Genomic DNA, 13871 nt, shown 5'->3' with positions numbered 1-13871 from the left:
ATAACATAGCTCATTAAACTATTACAATCTAGTACTGACCATACTATGACTATGATACAAGGATGTGTTGACAATTAAACACAATAGCACGTGATGTTTTCATTAATGCTAATAATGGAACATACATTAACTGATTGTTCACAGGGTTCTCATGATCACCATACAAGAATATATTGGAGAACATGCAATTTTCTGCATGTATTTTGTAGATTGTGATACAATAAAATAGAGAAATTGTTAGTCCTATAATATTGATTGGCATAATTCAAGCAGCAAGAAATTATTTGAGCTATAAGAAAAATGCAAGGCAAATGGCATTTCCATTACAACAGAGGATTTTATCAAACACTAACATTTCTGCATTGATAAAGAATTATTTGTACATATCCCACAATTTTTTGATATGGCTTTCTAGTCGACACTAAATTTGATATCTCCCCTTTGGTTTGGTTACCTTCAAAAACATTCTATGGTAAAGAACTGATGAGACATGATAATTTCAAAAATAGGATATTTTTCTTTGATTTGGTAGCCTTCAAAAGCAGGGATTACGTAAATGCTTGAGGAGAGAATTGAGGAAACATTAGATAGTTCAGACATGAGGCAGCTAATTTCCAATTTAGTAGTCATTGATTGCATAACAAAGTGCAAGGATTACCTCTGTTCCCATCATCGAAATAATAGCCATACAAGCGAAAAATAAACTTGTAGCATTTGCTTGATTTCATAGCATATTTGATGTGGATATTTTCCTTTTCATGTTGGTTGAGCACCTCTAAACCAAACCAAAGAGATAGATGAACTTTAATTAATCATTCTGGGAGACATTGAATTGTGAATTGACGTTTGAGTCCAGCTTGGAGGCTTGCAATTTACACACCATATCAATTATAGGATTATATCTTCATTTCCATATCCACAAATAGAAAAAACATTATCAAGGTGTTAGTCTCGAGGTTCAAGAGTCACGGGAACATCGACTTTCTTATCACCCCGCAGCACCTCAACTGTAACCTATAAAAAACATTAGCATGAGTTTAGGATTTAGAGTTTAGGACTTAGAGTTTAGACTTTTCAGTTAAAGAAATTTACCGTGTCCCCAATTTTACAACGATCCAAGATTTTGTACAGGTCACTTCCATTGGTGACCTTCTGTCCATTCAAAGAAGTAATAATGTCACCCAATACAAGGCGTCCAAATTCATCCCGAGTGGTAGGTCTTAGTCCCTGAAGCAGTGAGACAGTGGAAAGGAGCTACCATTAAGTAAATTCTCCTCGATATCTATGCATGGTAACAGTAAAAGCAGGGATTTTAACTAAGTTTTCGTAAGCATTTATCCATGCTAAAGGCAAAACCAAAAAAATCCATACTGCTTTTCCAGCCGGTCCGGATGGCGGAGCATCAAGTACAAGCACACCACTGACACCAAGTTGTTCCACAGACTGTTCTGGTGCAAATGAAATCCCGAGCACTGGCCGAGTCACTTTCCCATACTTGATAATTTGATCAACAATGCCACTGACCTGAAATGTATATGTTTTTTTTTTGCATAGTAACTTTCAGACTATTATTAGTGATCATATTACTATGATTACTTGTCAAATCTGTAGAGGAATGTTAACAATCACATCATTTCTGAAAAATGATACATTGTAAGTGAACATGCACATGCTGCTATTAACTAGTTCACATTCTCAGCATATTCAAGTCAAACCACATGCACATACTATTGTTCGCTTTTCCACATTCTCGTCAGGTTTGACTCAAACCTCCAGTTCCAATGATGCATATGTATATATGTCTATGTACATATTATATATCTGGCTTTACGGCAAAAATCATTGGTCTATTACCATTCAATACTATGACAATATGGAATAAGTTGCATATTCAATACTATAGGAATCTTTCAGGGTATATCTTTGTCTGGCAGAGTTTTTGACGCCATATATACATGTACCCTAACAAGATGCAAATCATTGGCTTAGTCTTTATAATAAAAAATAATTAGGGGCTTTATCTCACCTTTCAAAAGAAAGTACATGACATTCTGACTCAAGGAGAAAACAGATAATATCTTTACAACAGAATTGTCAACCAGGAGGCAGTGTATGTGTCAATTGCCACTTACACAGACAATCCAAATAGAAGTCAGCACTTGATCCAGAGTTTAAAAGATACGCCTTAATATAAAATTAAACATGCAGCATATCAAAAGACATGTATTGATTAGCAGCTTGCAGGATTAGTTCGGAGATCTCACAGAGCACAGTCTGCAATGCTGTCCCACAAAAGTTATGACTTACATAGAAGAGAAAGGGATCAGATCTTAGACATGTCATGTGATGATTCTGGATTATTGCTTCTGGCTTCTTTGTAAGTTCACAATGCAAGTAGAGCCTCAAGATGTTTTTTAAGCCCTTTAGGGAGTCTGCGGTCAAGATATTATCTTCATATGGAAGTACACGTATGACTCTACCCAACTCATTACCCAATACGACTGGGTACATGTTTCACACTAAGGGTGTTGGTCATCTTATTTGATACTGATACTCCAACTCATACAATGCATAAACCCCCACCGCATATCCTTTGGTACCTCAATAGTTTGCATGAGTTTAGCTCATGACATTGTGTAGGTTTTGAGGAATTCAACAGAGCAGTAATATATCATCTTTCTATGGGCTCTACCCTACACAACAAGAGCTCATATTATCAATAAAAATCGGCAACGGTTCAGTTCAGGTTTAAGTTTTTTTTAACGGTTCAGTTTCGGTTTGGAGCGAACGGTTCAGTTCAGTTCGGTTTAAACAGTTTGATGGTTTACAGTTGCCAGTTGATTTTTTTTAACAACCTTTTCATTTTTAAGCCTAATTCTCACATTTTACGAAAAATCTTTAAATTTTTGAAAAATTATAATTTAAAATCATGAAAAATATTTAAAACTTTAAAATTTTAAATTTGAATTTTGACCTAACTTGAAAACCGAAACCAAATCATGAAACCGCAGTTTTAACGGTTTGGATTTTTTGTAGCAGTTTGATTTAAACGGTTTTAATTCAAACAGTTTCGGTTTATATGGTTTGGTTCGGTTCAAGTTTCAAATTTTTTAAATGGTTTGGTTTTGACACTCTCGAACCGAATGATGTTTGTTGGATCTTCACATATGTAGATGTCCAAAAATCAGGTTTTATGCTTGAATCAGCATGTGAATTGCAAGGTCAAAGTGCACCTATAAACATGAAAGTTGTCAAAAGGATCATGAGGAAGGAGCTACCATTGTGAAGCGAAAAATATATAACGGCCGGGTGAACAGTGTCACAACTGGCATAATATCTTATAACCCAACAATAGAGAGAGCCCAACCTGAATGCTTAAAACTGAGCTCATCTAGATGGTGGGCTCGAACAATCTGCTCCTTATGGCCTCAAAGAGTTTCAAACTTATATTTTTTATTTGATGTTGCTCAGAGTGAGTAGTGCAATCTGAATTGGGATCTCATAGATTGTACATTATCAAGTGAAACTCTTATAACCAATGTTGTCCATCAGTTATGCCATGAGAATGTTCCATATGCATTCTCTTCAGTTTGTGATGTTGCTAGGTTTTCGGATATCATAATTTTAAAATTACGATGTCCCTTTGCTTGTGATTCACCTCCATCCTTCTATTGACTTATTTTTTGTTTATTTGATGTTGCTCAGATTGAGTAGTACACTCCTATTTCTCGGAGAGAGGAGGCAGGAGGTGAACAGAAGCCAAATAAACGAGCTTATCCCAAATGAGGGTTAAAACTATAAGGCTGATGCAAATTGAGTTATACTAAACACTATAGCTAAGATGCATATTTTTGCTAGTCAAGGAAAGAGTATTGACATTTACATAATGTAATATATTTCTATAGATTACACAAACACAGTGAAGCAATGTATGTCCCAGTCATAAACATGTCTCTCCTACCGTATCCACCGGAATAGAAAAGCCGACACCAGAAGATGCACCAGATGGAGAATATATTGCAGTATTGATTCCAATTAAATATCCAGAGCTATCGAGAAGGGGGCCTCCACTATTTCCAGGATTGATAGCTGCATCTGTCTGTATCACATCCTGAATGGGTCGTCCGGTAGCAGCTGAGCTAATTTCTCTCCTTAAGCCACTGCCATTATATTAGGAAGTGTTAACATATGCAAGCATATCATAGGAGGAAAGAAGGAACAAGCAATAGTCATACCTAATCACTCCTGTTGTCAGTGTATGATCCAGCCCAAACTGTAAAACATCGACAACACTCTTGAGCAAAATATGAAATAGGTGAAGTGCTGAAAAAATAATGTTCCAGCCTCATGATTGTCATTAAGCATCCTACAAGCCAATCTGAAAAAAGAGTGAATACGTACTTTCATACTATGGCACATTTCTTCAAGGGTTTTTAGTGTTTACCATTGAGTATTTCTATGACAGCCAAAACTCACCACCCTAAAGGATATCCAGCTTTAAACTAACTTGACTATATTCTAATATGTTTTTCCCTCATGTAATGCCTGTTTTTTATGGATTTTACATATGCTTGAATTCATTGTTCATCAAATTTCCTATCCATTAAAACAATTCATATCGGTATATTAAATGCACCTGTCGTCAAATTTGCATAGAAAATACAATAGAGATAATCTACAGCATATAAACATTTGATTCCATTCCAAAATTCACACAACGTGTACAATATCTATCTAAATAATATATGAAATAACATGCATTTATGTCCATTAAATTCTTAAAAGAACAACAGATCACGTCAACATTCTAAATTATCCAAGATTACTCTCGTTTGAATTAGAAGTTGGAACTTGGAAACCATATACAATGGTCACTTGTAAGTTTCGTAAAATCAAGCAGTGCGGCAATAACTGCCCATGCTTCAAACAGTGGCATTGAATCAACTTACCTACCGGATTTCCAATGGCGTATACTTTCTGCCCAACTAAAAGATCGCCTGAGGTTCCAACTGGAATTGGCCTAAGTTTGTCTTTAGGCGCATCAATATGCAATACTGCAACATCTTTATCTTCATCATAGCCAACAACAGCTGCTTCATACACTGATTGGTCTCCTAATGTCACTCTGACAATTGGACATAAATAGATTAATATGGTATGTATTATCAGAAGGGTACGGATTGCTATAGGTTCTAGATATTAGAGTATACCTAAGATCAGACGCCCCTCTGATAACATGGTAGTTTGTCACAACATGCCCATCTTTGTCCCATAGAAAACCTGATCCAGAACCTTGTGGCACTTCCATGACATCCAAGGTAAACGCATCTCGTCTGCATAAGCAAAAAGAATTGAGAATCTATGTTTCACTGAACAAACATATCAGTTTGAAATAATTCCCATAGACAAACAGTGATGGTATGTCATAGTCACTCGAAATGTTGCAGCAATATTGCTGTTTTGTAAATCTCCTTTTCCTGAGATATAGCATGAGATAACTAGTTTACCAGCAATGCATGTGGCAGCAATAACGACATGGACCTTATAAATGGCATGGGGGTTTTTGATCTGGTGTATGCCTAGCAAAGTGATGGAGTGTATTTGGGAGTTACAGATGTATCTTACTCTAAGCATTTCTAGTGAACCCTGTTGGTACTAGAAATACTACCACATCCTTCAGAAATCCGCAAAGCTCCTAAGCCAGTAAAGGGTAGAATTAGCTAAAGGGAGTTCGCACTAGTTGGTAACAAGTCCCACTCTGCAGGGTAGCCTTGATGGCATGTTTGGACTTTTCTTTCAGCATGCTTTTTTTCCTGCTTGAAACCAGGGAAAGATGAAAGAAATGTTTGTTACAAGATACCACTGTGATGTACAAGACCAAAAACCCTGTTTACAACTTGTGTTGCCCAGCAGCAGTGAAATCCTTAATAAAAAATATAAAAATAATAATAAGATGTAAAATGAACACATATACAAATACTATAAAGTAGTCATGGTTATCAAGGGCTGACAAATACAGTCATATAATATATTCACATAAGTTCCTTAGCCAGTTATTCATTATTCTAGAGACCAAGCCATACAAGCACCGCATGAAAATGGTTTCTCTACCCATGGCTGGCATACGCATGATGTGACCCAGACAAATTCGCAATAGGCAACCTTAAGGATGGGCATCACACTTTTCTCCCAGACATAGAACCAATATAAGCTCACCCACACTGAACTAGCACAGGCGCCAGTCGAGTATGAGCTAATCCTTGGCTCAAGGACTGGCATCCCATACCATCAACCCACACAGAACTTGCATATATAATCAAGTCTCAAGGACCAGCATTCATATCTTCAACCCACACTCCAATAGATCAAGTGTCAAGTACACCTAGGGAAGGAGTAGAAATCACCTGATCCAAATGAAAGCGTTCATGTCTTATTTACAACATAATGGCAGGGGCTATCGCAGAAACATTGGTGTTCCCCTTCATGTTTCATCCAAAAGAACGTCAATTCACACTATAAATTATGAAGTCCTCTGTGACTTTCCAGTTCAAATTCTCACTCAAAATATAGCCAATAAGATATCTTCTTAGTTCCCTTACTGCTTATACATATCTTCATCGAACACACAATGGGACATCACACATTATCTCTATCTGCATAGATGGGGTTATCCAACAAAAATACACAGTAAATTCCTAACAATTTGTGATGTTTTCTCAACATTTCACATTATATTCTACTAATCTCTATTATTTTTGGTATTCTCTTGAGTTTCCTGTTAAATCTTCTACTAAATTTCCATCAAATTGTTGTCTTTTCTCTCTTGCAGTTATATAAATTCTTGGTATTTTCTCTCTTAAGTTCTATAAATCTTTGGTATTCTCTTGCAGTCCTATAAATTTGTGGTATTTCCTCAGCATTTCTTATTACATCACCTCTTAAATTCCTGCAAATTTGTTTTTGCGACATTTCCTATTATTTAATGCATTTCGACAACTAATAAACAAACACAATCCCAAGTACCACAAACCCATTGTGAAAAACAAGTTGTCACGTCAATTCAAGAAAAAAATAGCTACATATCAATGATGATAAAATGCATACTGTATAGAAAATAAGCCCTCGCATTGAATCAAAGAAATATACATACCTGACAGCTAAGTTTGTGATATAGACCACTGACGGCGTGTTCTCTCGGAAGAGCTTCACTGTAGCGACTTCATCACTTTGCAATCGTCGAGAGGTGGATGAAACAAGGGCGTATGAATCCACCCCAGATCCAAGTAAAGAAAAAGACAAAGCCAAGGAAGCGGCGGCAACAAAGAGCTTCTTCGAGAGTATAACATGTCCTATTCTGTTCTCAAAGAATCTGCGGAGGATATCTTCTTTCGGAGAGGGAGGAGACATCTCTGTGGAGGTTTGGGAATGGTTGGGAAACAATGCTACTGGGCGATTGCGATACTTTCTTCTGTGGGAGAACAGAGGAGGAGGAAGAGATTTGCGAGGTGAGCAGAGGCTCAAGCCTAGACATGGCGAGTTGTGGATACTTATCATGGCCATGAGTCAAAGAGTGATTGATCACAAAATCAGAAGCAGTATTGCTTTTGAGGATACATACTTAGCAATGAGCCATAGGCAGTGAGTGAGTGAGTGAGTGAGTGAGTGAGTGAGTGAGTGATGGTGCGTACATGTTCCGGTGGTGCCACGGCCCCAGGTAACACATTTTGTTCCCTCTCGCATACTTCTAACAATCGGCAACGGTTCGGTTCGGTTTGAGAGGGACAAAACCGAACCGTTAAAAAATTTTCAAACCATTAAACCGTTAAAACCGCAGTTCCGTTGTTCAGTTTCGGTTTTCAACTTATGTCAAATTTTAATTTTTAAATTTAAACTTTTTCATTTTTTTTAAATTTTTTAAATTGTAAAGATGTTCCTAAAATGTGAGAATAAGGTCTACAAATGGAAATATTGTTTAAAAATAACTTTTTGCAATTTTTTTACAAATTTAAAAAATAACTAATAAATAAATAACCGTTAAACCGGTAAAACCTCTGACTGTTGAAACCAAATAGAACCGTTTAAACCATTAAGCCACGGGATCATGGTTTGGTTCAAACCGAACCGTTGTCGATTGTTACATACTTCCCAATATCTTTATTGCATTATCAAAATCTTGATGTGACAACTGTCTTCAAGTTTTGGAATTCTCGTCAACTCCAGTTCAATGACATACATAACGACATTATATAGTTTGTCAAGTGTATCTTCTTCTTCTGCCCCTTGCAACGACACTTCACCTTGCTTCCCGATATCGTTATCACATTAGCAACATCTTGTTGTGTGTTGTGGAATCCTCTTGGATTGTAGTCCACCGCTCCAATGTCTTTGAATCTGCCAATATTTAGGAATCCTCTTGGAACCCGTGCTATAACATTCCAATATGTTTTACAGTGTCGGTGTTTTGGTATCCCCTTAGACCCCAAGTCGGCAAATGCAACTAACACATTAGTGATATCTATTCATGGGTGTTTATAAGCATTTTTTCATGTTGTGCTTTGGTTGTGCATCATTGCATGTGCGTATGTGTTATATGCACAACCTTACAAACTAATTCTATATCTAATTTGAATGTGTTAAGGGTACAATGGTGAGGAGATAAGTTATCTTAAGATCTTGACCTATGACACGTGGGAAGACATGGCGGTCGAGCAACCTTAATTGTTGAGTTATATGAAGGGGAATAGCTACCCCCCTCATAACAACATCTTCAAACATTGTCGAGACTTTAAGGCGAGGCTAAGCTCTCTTCTTTGGACCATTTGTTCAACAACCAAGGTATAACTTAAGGTAATACACAATATCATGGGACATTGATGATGTTTTATGTTTGTCTCTTGTTCTTCGGTCAATGGTGGTCAATGTGGTTAAGCACCCTTAATCCATTCCTCTCATTAATGTCTTATTCTTTCGCTCATCGTTAGTTTGATATGTGATAATACACATAATGTTCATTAATTTTATCAACCATTGTAGGTTGTTGGCACATTCCTCGAGAGCATCTTCCTTGCTCTAGAGTCTAATATTTGGATTCCACAAACCATGTGATTACACCCACACATGAGTAAATTTGCACTCATGGATGGTTGCATTCTATAGGGGTACTTGCAAAGAAGAACACAATTCAAGAAGACGAGATTCAAATGCTTGGATGAAACATCATTACGATGACGCCCATGTGAACCTTAATATAGGAAACAAGGAAAAACTTTTAAGGTCAACCTAAAACATATAAACAATGAGTTAATATTTGTCATATTAAGTAACCAAAAGAAGGGAATGCACATTAGCCTCAAACAAATGAATAAATTTATGTCATACACCAATTTCTTAATGAAGCTTTGTGACGAGATGAGAACGAGGCATTGCGTGCAGAGCACCACGTGAGCATCACTTTCAACGTCACATAGTAAACTTTCAAGCAGGACCCTTCACACTTGTAAGAAAAAGTAAATGAAACTTAGTGGTTCCACACACTCAAAATTTATGAGATATTGATGAACATGAGCTACTTTGGTCACAATTAAATTACATTGTCATAGGTGCCCCAATCAAATTGGCTTATGCTTTTAAAAGTGAAGGTTATGACTTCAAGTCTATTGAAATGGCTTTGATTCTTCATTTCATAAATCTCCCAAAAATGTGATTTCCATGATCCAATGTCGGCAAAGTAACAACAATGCACAACAATTTCACTTTCACAACTCAAGGATGAAAACAATATGTTTGCTTTAAATTGTTTTTCCTTAAATATGGTATCAAAAACACACTTTCTGCAGTACAATTGGTAAAATTAACATCGATTCTTTCAACGTTTTCTATAAATATCTTTGAGATATAAAATTTCTTAAGTTGGTTATGAAAAAACAATGATTTAATGCGTGAACATATCCATTTTTTTAAAATGGATTTTGCCTACTACTTCCCTATCTGTCATCAACTGAATATTTACACAATCAAACATATATCACTACTAAACCATACGGGTATAATCTAGATGAAATGTGTCCATGGAACATCAACCTCGATTCTAAACCACAAACCATTGATAAAGTACACAACAATATTTATTAAAAGTTGCTTGCATCCCAACATTCACTTACACCTTGCATTATTTATACATTTGTTTGCTTAAACATGTTTTGTGAATGGACAAACAACTTATAAATTTTGGTTGCGTAAATAATTAAATGTCGTCGACTAGATGGTGTTAAGTTGGAGGATTGTGTGCATGCTTCTCACTTTAACCTTTCTGTTCATTGTCGTCAAGCTAGGGAAAAAAATTCTAACCCACATTTTGTGATATGTCTAGGGTGTTGGGGTGCATATGCCTATCTTTTTTGCATCAACGAGGGTTTGGCCAAGTCCTCCCCCCCCCCCCCTGAACAACATCATCTCATCATGTCCATCATCATCACCTCGTACAATTTCTTATCCAACTCCCAGGATGTACTACTTGGGAACTAAAATGAACATAACATGTTCAAGAAGCCAATGTCATTCACAGAAATATCAGGTTGTTAATGATAAGAATATTAGCTAACAAATAAGTAGTTGATTACTCTGAATTGGTGACTGCTTAAGGAGGATGCCTCAACTATTTTTTAACTAACAATGAAAGACATTTTGTCATGTCAACTCTCGAAAACTTAGGCAGTTTAACATCTAATCAATTATTACGTTTGTTGGATAACAATGGCAAGATTGAAGTTGAACCAAAGATGACAGTTCTCCTACACATCTTCAACAGTATTTGTTCTTGGCGGCGGTACAAGTGGAGTGCATTGGACCTTTTGAGGAAATTAAATAAATCTAGAACAACATCTCTTTCGGTGATGAACATTGAGATTGATGCTCTTGTAAAGACAAATTTAAGAAAAAATCTTCAAATTTCACAACAAATAGCCAATATAAGTGTTTCCCCTAATGGAACTCATTTGGTTGACCTTGGAAAAAGGCATATCCTTGCACTAGCATTTTGGAATGTTTTGAAATGATGCACTTGGAAGGTGCCCAGCCTAATGCTATAGCATTTGTTTCCATGTTGAAAGTTTGTGGAGGCATGGAATACGTTAATATAAGGATATGTTGAGAATGGAAATGGTGATGAAACCCTCAAGCTTTATGAGAGAATGCAACTTGAGGGTGTGCGAAATGTAATTATCTTTACCTAGAAAGATTGGACTATTGGACTATTTTTGTATATTGCCTCTGGCCACTTTAATTTCAATGCCAATATTATGTTTTAAACCATGCACAAACTATTGCGAAGTAAAACTCTATTAATAGATCTCTCATTGTTTGCATCTATGCACACCAAACATAATATATTGCACTTAAGTTATACATAATGTTTGTTTGTTTTTTGCTTGTAGAGATGCACCTTAGTATATATTACTTGAAAACTATACATAGAAAAAACAGGAGACATTTCATCTCACTTCTTATTGTAAGATACAAAAGCTAGTATAGGCATTTGATCAAATAGATAATGTCATATATAAAACAATACTATCAACTATCCAACATAAAAGAAGGTATGACATAATTCCACTTCGGACTAGCAATTGTATTCGAAAAAAAGTGAAGTCATTGCCATCGATTCTTAAAGGTCACTTGTCATTGCCATTGAACATCATCCGAACCCTGCAGATCACCGTATTGTATCCACTTAAAGTTATACATAATGTTATGTACACGTAACATCAGTTAGAGTAGGTCACTGATATTTACAAAAACATGAGTGAAGTCTTGTGAAGATATATAAAACGAAGCTTATCTATCGTTATGTGTACATTATGTTGTGGAATTCACGAGACACTAACGGTGTGAGCTACAATTTTGTCACGATAATTGTGCTACCTCTTCCAATGTATTAGTTGTCCTAATATCCATAAGTATGGGACATTGGTGGTAGGTTGGCTATGTTTTGATCATAGCTCAAGGGTGGTTACAGGATCGGGTTCCTCTATCCAACCTATTCACCTATTATTACTTTGCTTGGTCTATTGTCTATGAGGAGGTTTTTAACACAAGCTATTTGGATAAGTATTGATGACTATCTCCAAAGGTGTTGAATGGGCAAAACATGTTTTCTTTATTTGTCACCGATAAGCCATTTCGTCATCTCCACCTTGGATGAATTTCTGCATGTTGAAATCTTTAAGACAAAGCAACAACTAAATTGAACATATCCTTATTTAACTTAATGAACAAGTTAGGCTATCCATATGAACAAAAGTTGAATGCAAGAGTATATGTATTGATACATCTAAGTGGGCATTAGTAGCATAAAATTATTGTTTGGACATCTCAATCCATAACAATATAGTTGTTTTTCGCAAGGGAAGAGTTCACCCTTACATGAGAGATATATAGTAATATATATGTTAAAATAGTTGTTAGCAGTCATAGAGGCTATTATCTAAAGATTGTTAGGTGAACAAAAAATCTTGACTAGTCTTTAACTTGCGATTCATGATAATCTTACGAGAAGGTGTTTGACAAAGCAAAACAAATTCTCTATTTTTAAGTAAAAAGCAATGTTAGCTCCAACCTCACACATTAATGATATCACACAAGGTTTACAACAAAGGATCACAAAACTAAACTAATGGTCGGGGGAGCCTGGAGAAGGCGTATAAACAAGCAAGAAACACAAAACAAACTCTCATTTCTCTCCTTCACAAAGAGATCAACAACATTTGGCATGAACCTCACATTATGGTTGTTCTCATGCAAGACTTAGGTTAGAGCACATAGAAACTAGTTGACAAACCCTCATTTACATCAAAGAGAAACCAAAATACTTTCTGTTATTTTCAAAGAAGACATGCCATCAATTTGTAGTTCATGATGGTATATGCTATGTGTAACTTGTGTAGTTCTGATCACGAATCAGGGGAAAGGGGAACACATTTAGCACTTTGTGCATTGTCCTTGGAGTAAGAATCCACTTATAAAAACCCCAAGCTAAAATGGATGAATAATTTGCGGGACGAGGTGCGTGAACAACACAAAACCAACTCTCTTTTTTCTCACCTCGATGGGAATATGCATAAACTAGCATGGGCATAGCATCTCACGGAAGGGTTAGGTTAAACACATGTGACCACACACAAAAACACATTTGAGTACCTCAGGCATGATTAGGCTTAGGTTAAGGAAAGGAACACAAGTTTGACCAATCATTGGAGGAGGACCTTTTATTTTTGGGGAGGGGGTTACATGTGTTGGGTGTGAGGCATTTGATTATCACAAAACTATTCTCCTTTTTCCGCTCAATGAAAATTGACATAAGGCATCTCATGAAAGGATTAGCTTAAGCAACACACATGACCGGTCACAGATGCATGAGAGAACTTCCTGTGGATTGTTGGTTAGGCGTAGGCGATCAAGGCAAGGAGCACAAGCTTGACCAGTCTTTTGGGAGTCTTTTTTTGTTTGGAAATTGGGGGTACCTCCTTTGGTTCGGGTGTAAAAGAAAGTCATGAGAGGAGGCAGGGGGGGAGGGGCTCGATATACGAGGCTCCACGTGGCTGTGAATTCTAGGTTCGGCAAGCAAGGCGGCTGGCTCGGGAGTATCAGGTCAAGCAGGTTTAAGGCCAAAGTTAACCATGGTAAAGGCTAACCTTAATCCTGAGTTATACTCCCTCCCCCACTCTCCCCACTCTCCACTCTCCCTCCCTCTCTCTCTCTCTCTCTCTCTCTCTCTCTGTGCTTCTGCACCTGTACGCACGTTCGCCATCGCCGTTTCCGCCGAAGCTCAGTGCAGAAGCTTACACACACACACACGCCCCCCCCCCCCCCCCCCT

General features: G+C 36.9%; 1 protein-coding gene across 1 annotated transcript; it reads right to left on the bottom strand.

The window, feature by feature from the left end:
• Positions 1-776: 776 nt before the first annotated feature.
• On the bottom strand, positions 777-7619 carry LOC147863649 (protease Do-like 1, chloroplastic). The gene is made up of 8 exons (XM_087319803.1): positions 7151-7619; positions 5211-5333; positions 4954-5125; positions 4236-4273; positions 3962-4160; positions 1372-1524; positions 1093-1227; positions 777-1014 (listed from the first exon to the last, which is right to left on the bottom strand). Exons 1-8 carry the CDS (start codon positions 7558-7560, stop codon positions 946-948), a joined length of 1299 nt encoding a protein of 432 aa, XP_087175929.1. The 5' UTR covers positions 7561-7619; the 3' UTR covers positions 777-945.
• Positions 7620-13871: the final 6252 nt, after the last annotated feature.

Source organism: Azolla caroliniana, unplaced genomic scaffold (assembly GCF_043228905.1).
Source record: "Azolla caroliniana isolate FFs.n. ecotype wild unplaced genomic scaffold, voAzoCaro1.0.p SCAF_5, whole genome shotgun sequence".
Classification (NCBI taxonomy): Eukaryota; Viridiplantae; Streptophyta; class Polypodiopsida; order Salviniales; family Salviniaceae; genus Azolla; species Azolla caroliniana.
This window is presented reverse-complemented; position numbering and strand designations above follow the sequence as displayed.

Excerpts from the sequence above, each read along its gene's own strand:
- LOC147863649 (XM_087319803.1), bottom strand. The coding sequence starts at position 7,560 with ATGGCCATGATAAGTATCCACAACTCGCCATGTCTAGGCTTGAGCCTC. Across the intron at positions 4,274-4,953 it reads TATACGCCATTGGAAATCCG|TTTGGGCTGGATCATACACT; the intron begins GTAGGTAAGTTG and ends GATGTTTTACAG. Across the intron at positions 1,015-1,092 it reads GTTGTAAAATTGGGGACACG|GTTACAGTTGAGGTGCTGCG; the intron begins GTAAATTTCTTT and ends TGTTTTTTATAG.